Source organism: Rosa rugosa, chromosome 1 (genome assembly GCF_958449725.1).
Source record: "Rosa rugosa chromosome 1, drRosRugo1.1, whole genome shotgun sequence".
Taxonomy (NCBI): domain Eukaryota; kingdom Viridiplantae; phylum Streptophyta; class Magnoliopsida; order Rosales; family Rosaceae; genus Rosa; species Rosa rugosa.
In genome coordinates this window covers 60,389,742-60,412,927 of record NC_084820.1, presented here as the reverse complement: position 1 = coordinate 60,412,927, position 23,186 = coordinate 60,389,742, and the positions used below count along the sequence as shown (strand labels likewise).

General features: G+C 41.6%; 2 protein-coding genes across 2 annotated transcripts; both read left to right on the top strand.

The window, feature by feature from the left end:
• The first annotated feature begins 4,489 nt into the window (after positions 1-4,489).
• On the top strand, positions 4,490-5,344 carry LOC133731981 (F-box protein At4g22390-like). The gene has a single exon (XM_062159439.1). It carries the CDS (start codon positions 4,490-4,492, stop codon positions 5,342-5,344), a length of 855 nt encoding a protein of 284 aa, XP_062015423.1.
• A 10,375-nt stretch (positions 5,345-15,719) lies between these two features.
• LOC133743518 (F-box/kelch-repeat protein At3g23880-like) lies at positions 15,720-17,334 on the top strand. Its single transcript, XM_062171493.1, has one exon. The coding sequence runs from the start codon at positions 15,814-15,816 to the stop codon at positions 17,011-17,013; it is 1,200 nt and encodes a 399-aa protein (XP_062027477.1). The 5' UTR covers positions 15,720-15,813; the 3' UTR covers positions 17,014-17,334.
• Positions 17,335-23,186: the final 5,852 nt, after the last annotated feature.

The following is a 23,186-nucleotide window of genomic DNA, read 5'->3' as shown; positions in this document are numbered from 1 at the left end:
TCGCCGGCAACGCCAACTGGTTCTCTCCGGCACGGGACCTCGCCCCGAGTCTTTCGATGCCATCATTGTCGAGATCCTCTCATGGCTACCTGTCATAAACATCCCTTCAGGGATTCTAGGTGAACGATATTCATTCAAGAGATGCATTTCTGAGAATGGTGAAGTTTTGATGCGTCTGGGTAGTGCTGGTCCCTTGGCAATATATAATCCGAAGGAAAAGACATTTAGGATTTTGTTGCACCACAATCATGAAGCCTTTTATGATACAGCTACTTATGTAGAAACTTTAGTTTCACCATTCATTGGCAGCTCTATTGGCACAAGCATGTGAGACGTACATTGCGAGTCCCTTCACTCCACTCCACTCCACTCCTTTTGTTTGAGATGCTGAAGTGATATGTAAGATTTACGTTCTCCTCTGCTCACTCAATATCTCTGATCCAATGATTGGCAGAGTTAGAGGTAGTCGCGCCACATTGGTGGTTCAACTCCAGCATAGCCTTTTGTTTTATTTGAATCATTACATCTGAGTTGAAAAGTGAAAATTTGTGGATTAAATCTAACTTATGCTGTAAAGTGACTATTAGCTAATGTCATGAGTGGTGCATTGGTAAAACTTTTATATGCCTTCTCTGCCTCTTTATGCTGGTCTCATTTTTCATGCTTTTAACCACACAAGTAATGCTACTGAAAACTTGAATGTTCCATCTCATCCCCATTGTTTCGTTCAACTACATAATTTTCCGAATGCAGCATGGAAACTTCATTAATATTTTGATGTATTAATAAGACAAAATATTCATTCCCATGAACTCATACGGTCAAAATCACTTTGATCATTTCTTTTGGAACTGCCACTGAACTAGTCTTTGGAATTTTCTTTTATATGTCGTAAGGGTTTATAGCTATTTTACAATACAGACTCCAGTAGCCTATTATCATTGCATTTATTTGGTCTGTGACAAGATGATGTGCTTATCCTTCTTGCCTGATAAAGCTTTTGCATCTCCTATACCTATGTCACTTCATTTTTCCCACTTTCTACCGTGGTGTTTGTAAAGCTACACTGGCTACACAGGGAGTTAAGCCATAAACGTTTTAGAACTGGGGCATCAAACATCACCTAATATTGAAGGCCGCTGATTCTGCCTTCTTGATCAATGATCTGCAGTGTCCGGTAGCTCACATATGACAAACCCCTTCTGACATGTGTCTTCTAATTCAGTTATCTGTGGAGTTACTTGATCCCAAATTGGCCAGAACTGACTTGCTGTAGAGTGAGTCATTTGTCTGATTGTAATGATTACTGTTTGGATTGAACGTAAGTTGTACGTAGAGTTACTAATACCGTGTGTCATCTTTGCTATACTCTGCCTACTCCTTTCATATATGATATATCCATTTTTTTCACTCTTTCTTCTGTTTTCGTACTTTAGAGTTTAGAACACAATATAAAGCTACCAAAGAAGCAAGTAGATTTTCAGTGTAATCCTACTATATATGGTTCAGCTGCAGCAATTTGGTGTATTTGAAATGCTATAACAATGATTCTATTAACTTGTGCTTGCATGGGAATAGTGTTGTTGAATATAGAAGTTAGAAATGGTTTATGCATCCTTAAACTGTCTTTTAATCTTGATGTTGGTTAGAGTTGGAGTACAAATGCTCGCAGTAATTTTGGAAGTTGATCATAGTTACTGGAAACTCATTCTATTCTGGAAGTGTTGGAAACCTTTTTGCATTTTTTTACATTTTAATAAAATTTATATATGTCTGCCAAGCTGAAGTCCTTGAACAAAATGGAATTTGTACCATAAGCTTTCAACCTCCTTCGAGTTCTGTATGATATGTAGATGTAATTGATCTCTTTGCTGGTTCACTTATGTGTGTGATATGTAGAATAACCAAAAAGCTAATGTCATCGAATTGAAAAGCTTATATAGGAGAACTTCTTGCTATTGTCAACGAAAATAAAAAAACACAAAAAGTTACTACCTCTTTTTTTTTTTTAATTTTTTTTTAAAAGATGATTAAAGAATTTTACTCCTACTCCTATAGTGACTCGAATCCATGACCTCGATCTTAGGTAGTGGGTGCTCTAACCACTGAGCAAAAAATTACTACCTCGATTCAAAAACTACTGACTTGTTTTTAAATCAAGCTGGACCGGACTGGATATCCACCGTGAGATCAATTTTCGGTAGATCGGTTCAGATTGTCTCGTCGAGGAGAGTCTATGTCTATCCATACTTACAGATCGTCCATAACTTAAATTCATCCAATGATTTTCTTCATTTTTTTTTGGGTCCTTGACCCAAAGCCCCAAAATGAGCCAAAGTTATCCCACTTACCCCAGCAACAGATTTTTATTCCTCACTACCCAATTTAAATTAAAAAGACAATTTTACCCTCAGTCAAATTAATAAATTACACCATATGCCATCGAGCTCTCTCTCCTCTCTCCCCTCCGATCTGACTCTCTCTCCTCTTCGATCTGATTCTCTCTCTCTCTCTCTCTCTCTCTCTCTCTCTCTCTCTCTCTCTCTCTCTCTCTCTCTCTCTCTCTCTCTCTCTCTCTCTCTCTCTCTCATCCGTTGATAGTCGTGCAGCCCAGAAGCCGGCGCTCGTGTAGTCGGCGACGAGTTTGTGCAGCCCAGAAGACGGCGGCGAGTACGTGCAGCCGGCGCCATCGATCGTACAGCCGGCGGCGAGTTCGTGCAGCGAGCTCGGAGTTCCTTTACGTCACCTCCGTGCAGCTAGGTCGGAGTTTCGGTTCGTGCAGCGAGCTCGGAGTTCGCGTCATCCATTGCCGGCGGCGAGTTCGTGCTGAAGACTGAAGTCACCGGTTGCTTGGCTTCGCCGATCATGAAATCAAAACCGCAGCTCATCTCCGGCGAGAATTGGCACTCGAGCTCGACCTCTGGTGCTCGACCCAGGCTCTCCGGCCTCGACACAGGCCGGTGGCAGAGGAGAACATGGATCTGGTATGCCGGTGGTGGAGGAGAACCACGATTTGGTGCCCAGAGCTTTTCTCTGGGTGCCCAAATCAAATTCTTTTTTTTTTTTTTGCTGTAAATTGGTTAAGAAGCCCAAAATGAAAAGAAAGAAAAAAAAAGGTTTTATTGGGGCAATAGAGGCCTCTTAAAGATCTATTGGGGGGGCAATAGACGTCTATTGGAGGGCAGTAGACGTTTTGAATTGATGTAATCTCCTTTTTTTTTTTCATTAATCAAAGTTTTATTTATCTAATTTTAAGAAATAAATGGGTATTAGGGGGCAATAGACATCTATTGGAGGGCAATAGACGTCTATTGGGGGGCAATACATGACTGATAGTCATCTATTGGGGGGCAATACATGGCTGATAGTCGTCTATTGGGGGACAATAGACTATCGGGGCAATAAACGTCTATTGAGGGGCAATAGATGTCTATTGGGAGCAAAAAAACATTTCCGGTGAGATTATCAGCAAATTCTGGTGGGCGGCTGCGGGTGACCGGATTCCGGCGAAAGTTGGCCGGATTCCGGCGGCCGGTGACCGGGTTCCGGCGAAGTCTCCTATAGTTTCTCTCTCTCTCTAAGTTTCAAAGGGGTGAAGGTAAAATGGTATTAAAAAAATTAAAAAATAAAAAAAGAAATCTTAATGGGGTATTAGAGAAGACCTCCTTAGACTGTTTTGGGTAAGAGAGAATTAAAAAAACTTAATGGGGTAAGTGGGAAAAATTTTTAGGTGTAAATGGACAAAAACCCTTTTTTTAATTAAAAAAAAAGAACTCCGGGTTAGTCTAATCTTACCCGATCACAATACCACCTGGGGTCTTGAGCTAACACCAAGGGCGTCTCTCACTCTTCATTTAGTGGAACACTTTAATATGTAACTTCCAAATAGAAAAACTATACTAGAAAATGGGCATTGAGCCCAGTTGCCTCGATCAGTTCTCAACTGTTTGCTTTTTACACGTCTCCAAGGAGAGACGAAATTAAGGTGAGAGCATTGAACCACCCCAAGGTTTTACTAGAAGTTTCCCATTTCCACTGGAAACCTACAAAAACCCACCACCACTAAAATGTCCGACGCTCTCTCCAGTGGCCGGCACCGGACCTCGCCCCGAGTCTCTTGATGACTTCGATGCTATCATCGTCGAGATCCTCTCATGGCTACCTGTCAAATCTTTGCTCCGTTTCCGGTGTGTGTGCAAGGCATGGCGCGCACTGATCTCCGAGTCTTACTTCATCAAGAAGCACCTCACCCGCACCAAAATCAACCCCAGCTTCAAGCTACTCGTGAAGGAGGATTTGAAATTCGGATCCATAGAGTACCAAGCGTTATTGAACTCTTTTAAGTGATGACGGTACTATTCCGAGCAGAGAGCTTGATTTTCCGGTAATGAATTTACCACCGTTTGAATTTGAATATATAAGGATCGTTGGTACTTGCAATGACCTGATATGTCTACTACTTGAAGATAAATTACCTTCAACTACTATTATGATATGGAGCCCTTGTACTAGAGACTCCCAGGTATTACCACAACCTCCTATTATTCCTCAACACCTCAAGTTTTTCGGATTCGGTTATGATTCCACTAGTGATGATTACAAGGTAATACTGGGTGGTTGGGATTCTAGTTCTAAATTTGCTGTTGTGTTTACACTGAAAACGGGTTCGTGGAGGAAGCTTCAAAGCCTGACCAGGTATAGGGTGTCTGGGATTGGGTATTTAGTTAACGAAGCTCTACATTGGGTACTACATGAACCGCATGAGCGGCTTATAGTCTATCCTTCAAGAATACTGTCATTAGATCTAGCAGATGAGAAGTTTCATGAGATTGCATTCCCCTATCCTCCCAATCTGGTAGACATTCATAATTTGCATGCTGGAGTTGGAGTTTTTAATAATTGCCTAACCCTGTACATTCAAACCAAGTATAGCAGAGCTGGGTGGGAGTTTAAGATGTGGGTTATGAAGGAATATGGAGTCAAGGAATCCTGGACTGAAGTCATATATATCCCTTCAGGGATTCTAGGTGAACATTACGCATGCAGGACATTAATTTCTGAGAATGGTGAAGTTTTGATGTCTCTGGATATCCTTGGCCCGTTGGCAATATATAATCCGAAGGACAAGACATTTAGGATTTTGTTGGACGACAATCATGTAGAAACTTTAGTTTCACCACTAATTGGCAGTAGTGTGTTTTCAAAGGCGATGCCGAGGCGAGCCCGGGGCGCGCTCCGGTGTGAGGCGACGGTAAATCGCCTTGCCGGTCCAACTAAGACGCGCTACTGGAAAAGCGTACGGAAAAGCGATGGGGCGCTTGTTTTTGCAGAAGGCGAGCTGTGATGCGGCCTGGGCGCAAGGAAGAAGGTGAAGTCGTGGGTCCCTTTTTTTTTCTTTCATCACGACTTGGGTTTGAGTTAATTGCTCAAGTATATTGCTTTAAACGACCTCCTTTATACGACGTCGTCTTTGGCAATTAATTAAAGCAACAAAACGACGTCTTTTATAACCTCATTTTACCTCCTTTTCTTTCTATTTAATAATCATTCTGTATTATTCAGCCAGCAAGGTCATTTGGAATTAATTTACTAAAGTTTCTTGTAACCAATATAGACGTTTTTATACATCAGCAATAGAACTGATAGAACTTATATTGCTAGTAGTACCATGATAATTGCAGATACACTTGAATATTTGAAAATATATTATTTTTGTGGATTTCTTCCTTTGTTTTAACTTAAATATTTTCTTATATTGTCTATAATTATAATGTATTATTATAATATTTTCGGGAAAGGTGATCGCTTCAACGCCTTGAGGCACTCGCCTGCGAGGCTTTAACAAGTCGCCTTCGCCTTCGCTTTCGCATTTGAAAACATTGGGCAGTACTATTGGTGCAAGCGTGTGAGACAAACATAGCGAGTCCCGTCGCTTCATTTCACTAGCTCCACTCCTGTTTGAGATGCTGAAGTCATGTGTCAGATTTACGTTCTCCCCTGCTCACTCAATATCTCTGATCCTATGATTGGTCGAGTTAGAGGTAGTCGCGCACTCGCGCCACATTGATGGTTCAACTCCTGCTTAACCTTTTGTTTTTGATTCATTCCATCTGAGTTTAAAAGTGAAAATGATTAGTACTTTGTAAATTAAATCTAACTTATGTTGTAAAGTGATTATTAGCTAATGTTATGAATGGTTTCATATGCCTTCTCTGCCAGTTTATGTTGGGCTCATTTTTCATGCTTTTAACCACCCAGGTAGTGCTACTGCAAACTTGAATGTTCCATCTCATTGGGGATATGCTGCTCAACTGCATAATTTTTTGGAATGCAGCATGGTAAACTTCATTAGTATTTTGATGTAATATTTATAAGACAAAATATTCATTCTCAAGAACTCATATGGTCAAAATCACTTTGATTATTTCTTTTGAACTACTGCTGAACTATTCTTTGGAATTTTCTTTTTTATATGTCGTAAGTTTATAGCTATATTACAAGACAGACACCAGTTGCCTATTATCATAGCATTTATTTGTTCTGTGACAAGATGATGTGCGTATCCTTCTTGCAAGATAAAGCTGTCGCGTCTCCTATGCCTATGTCAATTCATTTTTTTTCCCACTTTCTACCCTGGTGTTTGTGAAGCTATAGTGGCTACACAGTGAGTTAAGCCATAAAGTTTTAGAACTGGGGCATCAAACATTACCTAATAATAAACCACCTCGCTGATTCTGCCTTCTTGATCAAATATCTGCAGTGTCTGGTAGCTCACAAATGACGAATCCCTTCTGCCCTGTGTCTTCTAATTCAGTTATTTGTGGTGTTACTTGATCCCAAATTTGCCAGAACTGACTTGTTGTAGAGTGAGTCATTTGTCTGATTGTAGTAATTACTGTTTGGATTGAACCTAACTTAAGTTGTAGAGTTACTAATACCGTGTGTCATTTTTGCTATACTTTGCCTCCTGTTTGGATCCAAAACCAGTCTGGTACAAACTGTCTCTTTTGAGTGCGCGAGCGTGTTAGCACCGTGGGGTGCAGTCGTCGGGGCGTCCATTGACCTGACTTCTTGATCGAACGATGTGGACGAGGAGAGCACCAACCTCGTCACAAGGTTCTTTTCTCTGCCTTCCGGAAAAGGACTTCTTGCCTTACGGATAAGGGCTTTGGTTGTGATCTCTTCGCGTCACCGAATCGATACTCAACGTTGTAAGTTGAGCAGAGCAATCACTGGGAAGTTTGGAGAAAGCACGGGTTTGCTAAAGCGTGACTTTAGCTTCGCTGGGTTGCGAGGGCGTTACCCTTGCTTCGCTGGTTTGCAACTAGGTTGCAGGTAGGTTTGCTCCGGAGAGGCTTTGATAATCTGTGTGATTAGTTGATTGAAGAGTTGTCCCTAATTCGTCCTTGAAACCTGGTATTTATACCTAGGGTTTCGACTGTTCCTTGCCATAGAAGGATTATTGATTGACGTTTCCTATTCAGTCTCCTCTACCTGACTTCAATAAGGGCTCATTTTCCTTATGGATTTCGGAATATGTGAAACTGTAACCCAAACCCAAGTAGGCTTATTTTTGAGCCACAGGTATCGGCCCATTACGCTAAATCCCCTAGGGATCTTGCCAAAATTACTTTTGGGCTCAAACACCTCCTCCTTCCATATATCCATTTTTCGCATCTTGGCATCTTCTTTTTGCACTCTTTCTTCTGTTTTCACACTTTAGGATACAATATAGAGCTACCAAAGAAGCCAGTAGATATTCAATGTAATCCTACCATATATGGTTCAGCTGCAGCAATTTGGTGTATTTGAAATGCTAGAGTTTATGAATTGCTATAACAACGATTCCGTTATCTTGTGCTTGCATGTGAATAGTGATGTTGAATATAGAAGTCAGACATGGTTTATGCATCCTTAAACTGTATTTTAATCTTGGTTCTTTTTAGAGTTTGAATATAAATGCTCGCACTAATATTGATGGTTTGATAATGGTTACTGGAAAACTTGTTCTTATTCTGGAAATGTTGGAAACCTGTTTGCATTTTGATAAAGTTTATATATGTCTACTAACCTGAAGTCCATTGAACAAATGGAATTTTTACCATAAATCTTTCAAACCGCCTTCGGAGTTCTGTATGATATTCAGATGTAATTGATATCTCTGCCCTAGCTAGTTGCACCCAAAAAAAAAAAATTGCCTTGCGGTTTGTGTCCTGAGATAAGCATAAGAGGTTCGAACTTTCCTCCCCCATTCTGTTTCCATTATGTCAGATATCTCAGAGCTTTGATTTGCTTTCATTGTATCATCCCTTGAAAGAAATCCTTCAAAAAGTTATGTAGAAAGGCTTCTATCAAGTTTCGGCTGAAGCAGATTCAAAGCTAATTACATATTACATTCTCAAAAAAAAAAAGCTAATTACATATTATGTACAACTCCACAAATTGAAAAGTTGAAAACTATCATTCTATGATATCCACCTTCTTAAGAATTCTTTTGAATAAATTCTGTTCAATCGTATTGTGTTTAGATAATTTAACAAATCTTGATCAATTGACAATTGAATCTAGATGTTCGACGAGTGAATCAAGATGGGGTGCGAATGTGACGTTCGGCTTAATGTGATGCAAATCAATTTCGATTAGTGTGGCTTTAGTTGAGAAATTTTTTTCGTATAATTTTTTTTTTGTTCAAGTAAAACCTTATTTTAGGTTATTAGACTTAGTGGTAATAGAGTTTTAATTAGAGATAATCTCGGAGAATATCTTAGAGATATTCATTCATTGTATGATTACATTTCCTTGTACAATTCAGATTTTATGCATTGTAATCCTCTATATAAAGAGGCCCCTATTATCAATGAGAATACACAGCACCCAAATATCGATTCCCTAAAACACGTTATCAGCACGAAGCCCTAACCCTGAAAACCCTAATTTCGTAGCCCTCATATTCCAGAATCCACCGCTTTACATATCGAAGCCCTAGTCCCAAGGAGCCCAGAACCGGCGGAGGAACCACCGGAACCGGCCAGAATCGACTTGAACCGGCCGTCGGAAAATCCGAACCGGCCCCTGTCTTGCCATGTGCCTGCCCTGTGCCTACTCTGCCGAGACCTGCCGACAGCTCCGCACAAGCCTCTGTCGAGACCTGCCGATAGCCCCGCACAGGCCCCTGCCGAGACTTGCCAAGACCCTGCGCACCTGCTGCCGACATCTGTTGAGACACCTACCGACAGCCCCTGCACGAGCCCTGCACAGCCCCCGCACAGCTCCTGCATAGCCTCCACAACAACCTCGCACAGGCCAGGCTAGCTCTGGCCACCACCGTCGGCCACCTACTTCCGGCCACTTTTCCGGCGACCTTTTTTCCGGCCACCTTCAACGACTTTTCCGGTCAAGATTTCCTATAATTTTTCAAGGTAAACTTTTCTAAAAGTTCTCGTTTTTGAAGTTTTTCATTCTTTTTCTTATTTTCTCGGGGACCTGAAACCTCCCTTCTTTTACCCCTCTTTCTTCTTCATAGGGGAGACCAAAAGCCGAACTGTGGGGGTTCGTGCTCACTCCAAGCTTGGAGCTTGTAAAGTCCTCCAAACTTAGAGTTTGTTGAGAGGATAACGATCGACCACATACATCGTTGTTTCGATCTAATCTAAAACCCCTCTTGGAATCGGATTTTCTTGGAAGCGACAACGCTCAGAAATCCCTAATTTCTTGGAAGCGATTACGCTCAGAAATTTTATAGTTTTTCGTGGTAGCCTTTCTTCGCTCCGAAACTAACCCTAATCTTGTGTTGTTTTTCAGGATGAGTAACCTGAACAAGTTGAATTTTGTTCCACTGGAGACAATTGGCCCAGGATACCATAGGTGGGTCCGAGATGTGTGCCAACATCTTAAGGCTGATAGACTTCTGGAAACCATCCAAGTGCCAAGTCAGGACGTGCTTACTCCTCAACAAGCTGCTGCTTTTGAAGCAAATAGAGCTACGAGAGAGGCAAATGAAGCCAAAGCCATAATTCTCATGACAAGGCACATGAATGACGCACTCCAAAGTGAATACCTCAACGAGGAAAACCCCAGAAAACTATGGGTGGAACTTAAGCAGCGATTTGGCAACGTTCGTGACTCCCTGCTTCCTGATTTAGAAGTGAGATGGCATAGCCTCCGCTTATGTGATTTCAAGTCTGTAATTGATTATAACTCGGAAGCCCTTCATATCAAGTCTTTGATGGAGCTTTGTGGCAAAACCATAACTGATACGATGTTGATCGAGAAGACTCTCTCTACCTTCCCCGTCTCTGCACTGATGATTTCTAAGAATTATCGGATTGATGTGAATGCAGGACGTATCACAAGGTTTCATGAGCTTATTGGTGCCATGAACGTAGCTGGGAAGCACGACAATATCCTTGTGAAGAACTATAATGCTAGACCCGTGGGAACCAAGTCTATTCCAGAGTCTAACTATAGTCGCGCCCCCAAAGGATGACGCAAGGAGCGAAACCCTAAGAAAAGAGACAATTCTAGACGTTCTGGTCCATACACTCGCCCCAAAGAGGAAGGAAACCGCCAAGAGAGGCGTGCACGGAACCGTGGAGGTCAACGTGTGAAGAGAGAGAGAGGCGGAGCCTCCGACCATGGTGGTGACTCCACCAAGGGCAATGGTCGTCCAAATTGCGCCCTAAAGGCGCCTCGATCAAGGGAGGCTGACCATAATGATGTTTGTCTTTGATGTGGATCAACTGGACATTGGGCCAAAGCATGTAGAGTATCCCAGAATGTTGCAGACGCATACAAGGCGTATCGTGAAGCAAGGGAGGCGCACTATATGGAGCAAGAAGATCAAGAGGATGACGTTGCTCTTAGGGTGGACGACTTCAAGAGCCAAGAAACTGGCGATTTTGATTAAGTCCTTTTATTTTCCAAGAGATGTAGGAAATTGCCATATTATTTTTGTAGTAGATGCCAATGATATTAGTCTTTCTTCAAAGTAGGCGTACTCAATGTAAGCGTGATGTCTAGGAAGGTTTTGAGATTAGTGGTACTTAAGTGAGCCTCGCTCCACCGACATCTCTCTACTCACCTGGTCACATTTGCATTGGAATTACCGAAAGAAGTTAGAGGACTACCATTGTTTTGCATTAGCTAGTTTATTGGATTAGATTTTCTTTGGTCAAAGAAACAATGATGTAATTTTGTTTGGCTTATTAATAAAAGTTGAGTTCTTTTCTTTATGACTCTTTTTTTTTTTTTTAATTACGAGCTTTTCTTCCAAGGAATGGATTATGGAGAACTACAATGTCTTGCGGATAGTGCGACTACGCACACCATTCTACGCCATAGGCAATTATTCTTAGAGATGTTGCCCACATATTCCTCTGTGATTACGATGGCTGGGGCATCAGGTTTGGTTCAAGGACATGGAATGGCCCAATTCCTATTGCCAAATGGCACCTTGATTAAAGTCGCAGAAGCTCTCTACGCTCCTAAGGCAAATCAAACCTTATTGAGCTTTAAAGATATAAGAGCCAACGTATTCCATGCGGAAACGCATACTGAGAACGGAAAATAGTTCATTTGCTTTACCTCTAATGATTGCGGACGGAAGCGCATCTTAGAGAAGCTTATGTGTCAATCTAGTGGACTTTATGTCACTACAATTCGACCAATTGAATCCAATAATGTCATAAGAGAAGATCTCTTGGATTCTGACACATACTGGCTTTGGCATGATCGACTAGGACATCCTGGTCGTGATATGATGCTCCGTATACTAAAGACTTCACACGGACATCTATTCTTCAGAGTGAGAAGAAGCAGAATCGAAAATTGATTCCCGGACTTAGCAAGATCGCAACAACCGCAGCCTCTGCCGCTGCAGCTGTCTTGGGCCGCCATAGGGCAGCCCACATCCCTTGTGACAACGCCATAAATGGCGCCAACCATGGCCATGACGCCATGGATGTTTCTCCCCATGTTCCAACTCTATGATGGGTGATGTAGTCACACATTTTGCTTCTAATAGCGCTACAGACGCTCAAGCCCAACCAAAATCCTCATTGGTTGCTTCTAAGGCCCCTCGCTCATTTTGCAAAGCCTGGTCCTTCGGGAAATTAAGACCGAGACCGTCCTACGCAAAAGGATCCCAAAATACTCATTCTGTTCTTACAGAGAATCCAAGGGGATATCTATGGACCAATTCAACAATCATGCGGACCTTTTAAGTATTTTATGGTATTGGTTGATGAGTCGACACGCTGGTCACATGTCGCGCTGTTGTCCACTCGAAATGCTGCTTATGCTAAACTCCTCGCCCAAATTATCCGTCTACGGGCTCACTACCCTGACCATCCCATTAAGTCAATTCGACTTGATAATGCTGGGGAGTTTACATCGAAAACGTTCAATGACTATTGCATGTCACTAGGAATTGATGTGGAGCATCCAGTTCCCTATGTTTATACCCAAAATGGTCTCGCAAAAGCCACTATCAAACGACTACAGATGATAGCACGGACATTGGTTATGCGCATCAGTCTCCTTGTTTCTGCTTGGGGATATGCAATATTGCATGCAGCGACACTAATTCGTCTATGACCCACTGCAACCCAATCTTACTCTGCGTTACAGCTAGTGACTGGGTACGAGCCTGATGTCTCGCACTTACGCATTTTTGGGTGTGTCATTTATGTGTCTATTACGCCGGCACAACGTACTAAGATGGGTACACAACAACGAATGAGCATCTATGTTGGCTATGAATCTCCAACTATCGTCCGCTATCTTGAACCCTTGACATGCGATCTCTTCACCGCTAGATTCGTGGATTATCACTTTGATGAGGCAGTCTTCCCATCGTTAGGGGGAGATAAGAACATAGATGTTCAACTAGAATGACAGGAATTGTCGTGGTCTGTTCCCACTATGTCTCATCTCGATCCCCGTATCGCACAGTCCGAACTTGAAGTGCGAAGAATAATCGAGCTCCAGAACGTAGCAGACACTCTGCCTGATGCGTTTTCTGATGTTGCCAAAGTGACGAGATCACACATACCTGTTGTAAACGTGCCTGCAGGGATCGATGTCCCGAATACTGGACATAACTCCACTCCTGTGACACCAGGAGATGGCGCCATTGCCTAGAATGGTAATGATGTGGCGTCTATGGCCGCAAGTCCCGCAAGGAAGCGTGGTAGACCGGTTGGTTCGAAGGATACTCGCCCTAGAAAGAGAGCGAATGAGGCACAAACAAATCTTTTGATCATCGATACTCAAAATCCATCCCATGAGAATGTTCCGGATTATGGTTATGTCTAAGAGACATCATTGGGGGACACCTTAATGTCAGAATCTATCCCTGAGAACATAGAGATCTTTGTAAATTACACTAGTGTACATGGGACGTGGGAAAGAAGCTCCATCATCGTTGATGATGTATTCGCGTACTCCGTAGCGCGTGAGATTATTGAGACTGATGACATCGAACCACGCTCCGTTGATGAATGCCAACGTAGAGCCGATTGGCCAAAATGGAAAGATGTGATCCAGGCAGAACTTGATTCTCTTGCGAAAAGAAAGGTATTTGGCAAAGTTGTACCAATTCCGCCCAACACCAAACCAGTTGGTCACAAATGGGTATTCGTTAGAAAGCGTAATGAGAGAAACGAGATTGTAAGGTACAAAGCTCTCCTTGTGGCACAAGGCTTCTCACAACGCCCTGGAATCGACTACGAGGAGACCTATTTTCCCGTAATGGACGTCATTACGTTCTGCTACCTTGTCAGTTTGGTAGTTTCCGAAAAACTGAACATGCAACTTATGGATGTGGTTATTGCGTATCTATATGGGGATCTAGATACAGAGACATACATGAAGGTTCCAGATGGACTCCAGTTACCCAAATCAAGTGGCTCTAAACCACGGAGCGCGTTTGCTATAAGGTTGAAACGCTCACTATATGGATTGAAACAATCCGGACGGATGTGGTATAACCGTCTAAGTGACTACTTGATTGGTAAGGGATATGTCAACAATAAACTATGCCCATGTGTGTTCATAAAAAGGACAAGTTCCGTATTTGCAATAGTAGCGGTTTATGTTGACGACATGAATATAATTGGCACCCTTAAAGAGTTAAGCGAAACCACTGAACACTTGAAATCCGAGTTTGAGATGAAAGATCTTGGGAAAAGACGGTTTTGCCTTGGTTTGAAACTTGAGCACCGTAGAGATGGTATCCTGATTCATCAATCAGCTTATACCCAAAAGATGCTTAGGCGTTTCAATACTGACAAGATTAAGCCTTCAAGCACCCCAATGGTCGTCCGTAGTCTTGATCCAAAGAAGGATCCATTTCGTCCAAAAGATGACGATGAAGAAGTGCTAGAGGCAGAAGTGCCTTACCTAAGTGCAATAGGCGCATTATTGTACTTAGCACAATGCACAAGACTAGACATCTCATTCGCTGTGAACTTGCTAGCTAGATATAGCTCTGCGCCAACACGACGCCATTGGACTGGTGTTAAAGATATCTTTCGATACCTAAGTGGTACGATTGATATGGGCTTGTTCTATCCCTACAGATAGACGATGGATTCGGACCCATCAAGTGCCAGGGACGCCACACATGGTAGACTACGTTCCCTCTCCCCATCCCAAAATGATATAAGTGTTTTGGAAGGTTTTGCTGATGCTGGGTACCTCTCTGACGCACACAAAGGTCGCTCACAAAGTGGTTATGTATTCACCATGGGAAATACCGCGATATCTTGGAGGTCTACAAAGCAGACCTTAATTGCTACATCTTCGAATCATGCAGAGATTATTGCTCTTCACGAAGCAGTTCGTGAATGTATATGGCTTCGATCCATAGTTACGCATGTTCGAAGTAATTGTGGTCTGAAATCTACCACAGATGAGACAACGAGCATTTATGAGGATAATGTTGCTTGTATTGAACAAATGAAGCAAGGTTACATCAAAGGCGACAACTACACCAAGCACATATCGCCCAAATTCTTCTTCAATCAGCAACAACAGAAGCTCCTCAAGATCAAAGTAAACCAGGTTCGATCTGAGGACAATGTAGCAGACTTGTTTACTAAGTCATTGCCCAAATCCACATTCGAGAAACATGTGGCAAGAATTGGCTTGCGGAAATGATCTGAACTCCCATGATCGTAGTCATCAAGGGGAGGAGCAGACATCAGGGGGAGATGTCTACATGTTCGTCTCGAAGCGTGAAGGGTGTGTTGTGCTCTTTTTCCCATTCGACCGAGGTTATTTTTGTCCCACTGGGTTTTTGTTACTCGGCAAGGTTTTTAGCGAGGCAACGAGAGAAGCACCGCGTTTGGGCGACACAAGGGGGAATGTTCAAGTAAAACCTTATTTTATGTTTAGCCCAAACTCTAGGTTACTGGACCTAGTGGGAATAGGGTTTTAATTAGAGATAATCTCGGAGAATATCTTAGAGATATTCATTCATTGTATAATTACTTTTCCTTGTACAATTCAGATTCTATGCATTGTAATCCTCTATATAAAGAGACCCCTATTATAAATGAGAATACACAGCAATTTTCTCCCAAATATCGATTCCCTAAAACATTTTTCTTAATTTTTATTTTTAATTTCTAATTTATTTAGAAAAACAATATCCAACATCCGTTCCTTTTTGAGACCAACAAAAAAATATCCTTCCATAAAAGGTAAGAACAGTGAAACAGTTCGCAGGTTCTTACTACTATTCCGATTCCCATTTTCAAATATTCAATTGAGAAATGCTTTAGCCTTCTCTGCAGCGGGCACAAACTTAGCATGTCGGACGCTCTCTTCAGTCGACAGCAGCAACAACTGGTTCTCTCCGGTACCGGACCTAGCTCCGAGTCTCTTGATTTCGGTTCTGTCATCGTCGAAATCCTCTCATGGCTACCCGCCAAATCATTACTCCGCTTCCGGTGCGTATGCAAACCATGGCGGGCCTTGTTCTCCGATCCTTATTTCATCAGAAGACACCTCAGCCGCATCAACACCAAAACCAACAACAGCTACTCTCTCTTTGTTAAGGAGATCTCCACTTTCCGATCAATGGACTGTGAAGCATTATTCAAGTATTCAAGCCATGATGATGGTCCTGTTCTGAGCAGAGAGCTTGATTTTCCGATACTTGATGTGCCGTTTGAATTTTACTATATAGATATCATTGGTTCATGCAATGGCTTGATATGTCTACTACTTGATTGGAATACTTCAGTTATTATGTTATGGAATCCTTGCACTAGAGAATCCAAGGTGTTACCGCAACCTTCTATTAAGAACCTCCCAAAGTTTTATGGATTCGGTTATGATTCCACAACTGATGATTACAAGGTAATAGTGGGTAGTTTTTCTTCCACTTCAAGTTATGAATATGTTGTTGTTGCTTATACACTAAAAACGGGTTCATGGAGGAAGCTTCAGAGCCTGAACCAGAATTTTAGGGTGCTTTGGCATGGCTGTTTAGTAAACGAAGCTCTACATTGGGTACTAGATGAACGGGATGAGGATCATAGGGTGATTGCTTCCAAGTTAGTGTCATTTGACTTAGCCGAGGAGAAATTTCATGAGATTGCATCCCCATATTGTCCAAATCCTATTGCCAGAAGTAATTTGGTTGCAAGAGTAGGAAATATTAGTAATTCTTTAACCTTATACAGTCGACCCATCTCAACCAGAGCTGGGTTAGATTTTAGAATGTGGGTGATGAAGGAATATGGAGTCGAGAAATCCTGGAATGAAGTCATGAAAATCCCTCCGGAGGTTCTGCCTGGAGATTATTGTAAGTGCTTGAAGCCTTTATGCATTTCTGGTGATGGTGTAACTTTGATCGAAGTGTTTATTGATTTAGAAGATAGAGGCTTCTTGATATTGCACAATCCGAAGGAAAAGACATTTAGGGACGTTACTAATACTTGTCTGTCTAAAACAGCTACTTATGTAGAAACCTTAGTTTCCCCACTAACAGGCAGTGGCGTGTGAAACAAACATTGTAAGATGCTGAAGAGGTTTTTGAGATGACACCGAGTGAGATCCCTGATTTAATGGGTGATGATATGATCAGTAATCAGGAACCGATTATGTAAACCGATGACACCTGTGAAACCAACATGCTGAATTCTCATTCCTGATTTCTATTGTGTATAATAGGGATTTTTATCATGAATCTCTCAAATTAGCTTCTTTGAGTTCTGTAAGACATTTTGATGCAATTGGTATCTCTGTCTCACTTATTGCATGTATGAATCATTGTTATATCTCCACTCTGTCTGCATGTATATATCTTTGGTAGTACTTGCAGATAAAATACTTCTCTGAATATGTCAAGTTTGTAGCCATTTTAGACAAAGTCCAGGTCCCTGTAACCTCTGCAGCAATTTTTTTCTGTGATCAACACAATAGTCTTGACCTTTCCTCTACCATTTTGTTTCAGTGAAGATGTGTGTCAGATTACTTTCAGCTCGATTGGATTTTGTTGTCATTTTAGTAGCATTTGCTTGAAAGGAGAAATATACTATTTTTCATAACTGACTGGCTATATGAATAAGGAAATGCTTGGTAAGTGCTATTCATGGACTCTTAATTGTGACATAAGTTGGTTAGCTAGTAGGTTGTTACTATGGGAAGTACAACAAGAATGGTAAACTTCATCAATACTTTGATTTAATATTAATAAGACAAAATATTCATTCCCAATAACTCATATAGTTAAAATCCCTTTGATTATTTCTTTTTGAACTACTGCTGAACTATTCTTTGGAATTTTCTTTTTATAGCTATTTTATAAGACAGACTGAAGTTGCCTATTATCATTGCATTTATATGTTCTGTGACAATATGATGTGCTTATCCTTCTTGCGCGGTAAAGCTATTGCATCTCCTATACCTATGTCAATTCATTTACCCCACTTCCTACCCAGGTGTTTGTGAAGCTACACTGGCTACAAAGGGTGATAAGCCGTAGAAGTTCTAGAACTGTGGCAACAAACATCACCTAATATTGAAGGCCCTGCTGATTCTGCCTTCTTGATCAATGATCTGTAGTGTATGGTAGATCACATATGACGAACCCCTTCTGCTCCTCATGTGTCTTCTAATTCAATTATCTGTGGAGTATCTGGATGCCTAATTATGCCAGAATTGACTTGTTGTAGAGCAAGTCATTAATCTGATTGAAATCACATCTGTTGGGATTGAACTTCTGTAGGTAGTGTTACTAATAATGTGTGTCATGCTTTGTTATACTTTGTCTACTCCTTTCATATATCTATTTTTTTCATCTTGGCATCTTGTTTTGCGCACTCTTCGTTATGTCTTTGCACTTTGAAACACAATATAAAGCGACCAAGGAAGCAAGTGTAATCCCTACTATCCGGTTCAGCTGCAGGAATTTGGTGTGTTGAAATGCTAGAGTTCATGAATTGCTATAACAATGATTTGGTTAGCTTGTGTTGCACGTGAGTAGTGTTGTTGAATATAGAAGTTAAGACATGGTTTATGCATCCTTAAACTGTCTTTTAATCTTGATGCTGTTTAGAATTGGAAGATGAATGCTCGCAGTAACGTTGGAAGTTTGATCATGGTTGCTGGAAACTCGTTCTAATCTGGAAATGTTGGAAACCTTTTTGCATTTTTAAAAACTTTATATATTTCTACTGACCTGATTTCCATAGAATAAAATGGATTTTTTTTTATCATAAATCTTTTAAACCTCCTTCGAATTCTGTATGATATTTATAGTAATTGATATCTCTGCCCCAATTGCACCAAAAAAGAAACACACTCATGTTGCAGTTTGTGTCCTGTGACGACAACAATTGCAGCAATTTGTTCTTAGTAATTACTATTCCCTTTACTTGCTTTCTTGATTGTCAAATTTTTTGGTAAGCATGTTGTTTTGGGCGTTGCATGGTTTGTTCAGACTTGATTAGGAAACGATTTACGTTCTTTTGTAGACGAATCATTTACTCTAGGATTGGCAACATAACCCATCACGATTTTCAGATTCCAAAGCCAAGTAGAATATGTGTTTCATTGTATCATCCCGTGAAAGAACTCCCAACTAGAAAGGCTGCCATTAAGTTTTGGTTGAAGGAGATTCATAGCTAATTACAGACAATATTAATGGTAGCTTATGATATCAAGAGTGTCTGCTGAATAATTTTTGTTCACTCATATTTTAAGACAAGTCATCGTGTTCATCACAGATGATCTAACAAATTTTTGCCAATCGACAATTGAGCTCAAGTTGCGGCAAACGATCATTTTTGATCAATTTGGCTACGACTGTTTTGCTTTCCAAGTTTCCATGTCCATAGATTGATTTTACAAGTTTTTACTACTTTTCCGATTCCCATTCTCATATTTTAAGACAGTCGCCACAGTCCAACACTTGACATGTCGGACGCTCTGTGCACCCGGCCACAACAACATAGTTCTTGATTTCCTTTCATGGCTGCCGGCCAAATCTTTACTCCGATTTGGGTGTGTATGCAAAACATGGCGGGCCTTAATCTCCGAACCTTATTTCATCAAAAAACACCTTAGCCGCCTCATCAACACCAAAATCAACAGCAGCTACTCCGTCCTTGTTAAGGAGATCTCCATTTGCAGATCCATAGGCTGTGAAGAGATATTCCACTACTTGATTCATTGTTTCAATTTTACTTCATTGATATCATTGGTTCTTGCAATGGCTTGATATGTTTGCTACTTGCTTTGAGCACCACAAGTATTATGTTATGGAATCCTTGCACTAGAGAATCCAAGGTGTTACCACAACCTCCTATTGAGAACCTTCCAAAGTTTTTTTTGGATTCGGTTATGACTCCACAACCGATGATTACAAGGTAATAGTGGGTAGTTTTCCTACCACTTCCGGTTATGAATATGCTGTTGTTGCTTTTACACTAAAATGGAGTTCATGGAGGAAACTTCATAGCCTGAACAAGAATTTTAGGGTGATTGGGCATGGCTGTTTTGTAAACGAAGCTCTACATTGGGTACTAATAAGTGAAGGGGATGAGGATGATAGGGTGATTGCTTACAAGTTAGTGTCATTTGACTTAGTCGAGGAGAAATTTCATGAGATTGCATCCCCATAATCGCCCAATCCTATTTACGTAATTTGACAAGAATCCGAAATTTTAGAAATTCTTTAACCTTATACTGTCAACCGTTCTCATTCATAGGTAGGTTTTGTTTTAGAATGTGGGTGATGAATGAATATGGAGTCGAGAAATCCTGGACTGAAGTTATGAAAATCCCTTCAGAGGTTCTGCCTAGAGACTGTTGTCATTGCTTGAAGCCTTTATGCATTTCTGATCATGGTGTAATTTTGATCGAGGTGTTTCGTGACTTAGAAGATGGAGGCTTTTTGATATTACACCATCCGAAGGAAAAAACATTTAGGTGTGTTACTAAAAATTTGTCTAAAACAGCTACTTAAGTTGAAACTTTAGTTTCCCCATTAACAGGCAGTGGCGTATGAAACAAACATTGTGAGATGCTGAAGAGGGTTTTGGGATGACACCTAGTGAGATTCCTGATTTCATCAATAATAATATAATCAATATTCAATAATCATGAGTCAATTATGTGATGACACCCTGTGAAACCAACATGTTGAAATCAGTCTCGTTCCTGATTTCTATTGTATATTAATAGGAATTTCACTGCATATATGTATCATTGTATTTTGTCTGCGTATTATATATATATATATATATATATATATATATATATATATATATAGGCCCGTTTCAAAGAGGACGTCCGCACTTTGCTAAAGTGCGGACGGCGATGCAGCAGCTGCGTTCCAGGCGGCGACGGCGGCTCGGGGCTTGGCGGACGGTTCTGGGTAGCATTCGAGGTCGGAGGAGGTCAGAGTTGCAGGTTTCTGGGCAGCGTTGCAACCACGTCGCCGGCGACTCCACCGACTGCAGACCGGTCCGTCCGACCCCTGGCGTCCGTCCGGCAAGCCCCGCCGCGAGCCGAGCTGCAGCGTTGACGTCCGCACTTTAACAACAGTGCGGACGTCCTCTTTGGAACCGCTCCGTATATATATATATAGGCCCGATCAAGAGAGGACGTCCGCACTTTCGCTAAAGTGCGGAAGACGGCACTGCAGCCCCACTCAGGCCTCGACGGCGGCGCGAATCAGGCCGGAAGGAGGCCGGAAGCATCCCAGACGGCTTCTGGTCGGAGGAGGTCGAGGTTGCAGGTTTCTGGGCAGCAACCTCACCTGCAACTGCAACCTGACCTGCAGTGCTGCAACCTCGTCGCCGGCGACTCCACCCGACTGCAGACTGGTCAGTCCGACCCCTAGCCTCCCTCCGGGAACTGGCGCCGCACCGTCGTGGCTTGATGAGTTGGGCTGCAGCGCCGTCGTCCACACTTTAGCGAAAGTGCGGACGTCCTCTCTTGATCCGCTCCGTATATATATATATATATTTGTATTATTTGTGGATAAAACACTTCTCTGAAAGAGTTTGTAGCCGTTTTAGATAAACTCTAGGTCCCTGTAACCTGTGCAGCAATTTGTACTGTGACCAACACAATAGTCTTGATCTTCCCTCCACCATTTTGTTTCGATGATGAAGATGTGTGTCAGATCTCTTTGAGCTCGATTGATTTTCGTTGTGATTTTAGTAGCATTAGGTTGAAAGGAGAGAGATACTATTTACTGATTGATCGGCTATATGTATAAGTGAAATGCCTGGTAAGCACTATTCATCAACTCTTAATTGTCACATATGTTGGTAAGCTAGTAGGTTGTTACTATATTGTCGTGCTGTAAGCTTATAGAAGCGGCGCAATCCGCAGCTTGGTTAGCCTTTCTGGAGGAAGGGTGCGAGCAACTGCAATCCCCATTTCAAGAGCTAACTCTTTAGCCATCAGGGGAGAGGCGCAGAGGTGTCCGTCTTTGAGAAGACCACCGATGTCCTGGTCTCAGGTAGCATCAATATTGATCTTGAAGGTAGCTGTAGCTGGTGAAATGGGAGACTTTGTCGTTTTAATTTCCGAAGTTGCATGTGGATATTGCATATAAAGGATCCACGATGCACATACTAAATTTCCCAAAGAATAAAGCCAATTGCAAGGAATAGCTCATCACTACTCGGTGTTGATGCACATTCTCCAACGACCGATCAGTAGAGTTTACCAAAGTAATCGACACTTCAAACATTTCAAACTTTTTGAGTAATTTGGAAGAATTAGCTTTATATGTAGCATTCAGTAGTCAACCTTGTTTTTTATTTTATTTTTCAAACAATCAATAGTTTTTTTTTTTTTTGAAGAAATGGACAATTTCATATTAAACTTATCCTTGGTCAGAAGACACATAAATCAGATGTTGTCTCATACCAAAATCATAAATGGTAGAGAAAATTTCAGCCCACGTCCCCAAACTATGCTGCCAAGGCCAATTTGATACCCGAACTCTCAAAAGTATCAATGTGATACCCAAAGACCTATATTGGCATCAACGTGACACTTCCGTCAAAAATATCTAGCGGTGCCGTCTGTTTGCTGACATGGCAAGCATGTGGGCCAAAAAAAAAGTGAAATGACCAATTTACCCTTTTTTTTTTTTGTTAATTCATTTTTTTTCTTTTCATTTTTTTTTTTCCTTCTTCTTCTTCTTGTTCTTCTGGGATTTTGTTTTAGCCAAACCGCCACAAGCTCCGCTCATTCTCCTCCACCCAAGAAATCAAAGAAAAATGGCTTCTGTTTCTTCTTCAACCTCAGTCTTCTTCTTCTTCTCTCTCTCTTCTCCTTCTCCTCCGCCAAAACCATCACTAATGCTGCCATCATCCTCTCCAATTCCTGCTACAAATCCATGTTCTTCTCACTCAACTCCCGGCGGACGGACCCAAAACGAAAGTTGGGTGACATGGTAAAAAAAAAAAAATCAAATCTTTTTGCACCCATAAAACTGCTCTGGGCACCCGGCAGACGCCCATGTCTTCTTCTCCGCCAAAACCGATCTCCTCCTTCTCCGCCCAGCACCTCTCCTCTTCCGGCACAACCAACTGGGAAACCGGTTCGCTGCACACCAAATTCCGGCGAACCTTAGCTCCACCAAAATAGATGCCTCCTCCGCCAGCAACAGCACATAAAAAGCTCCATTTGGTGTTGATCTTGATCCTTTT

What these genes read in the sequence shown, in the direction of transcription:
- LOC133731981 (XM_062159439.1), top strand. Translation starts at nt 4,490, where the DNA reads ATGATATGGAGCCCTTGTACTAGAGACTCCCAGGTATTACCACAACCT.
- LOC133743518 (XM_062171493.1), top strand. Translation starts at nt 15,814, where the DNA reads ATGTCGGACGCTCTCTTCAGTCGACAGCAGCAACAACTGGTTCTCTCC.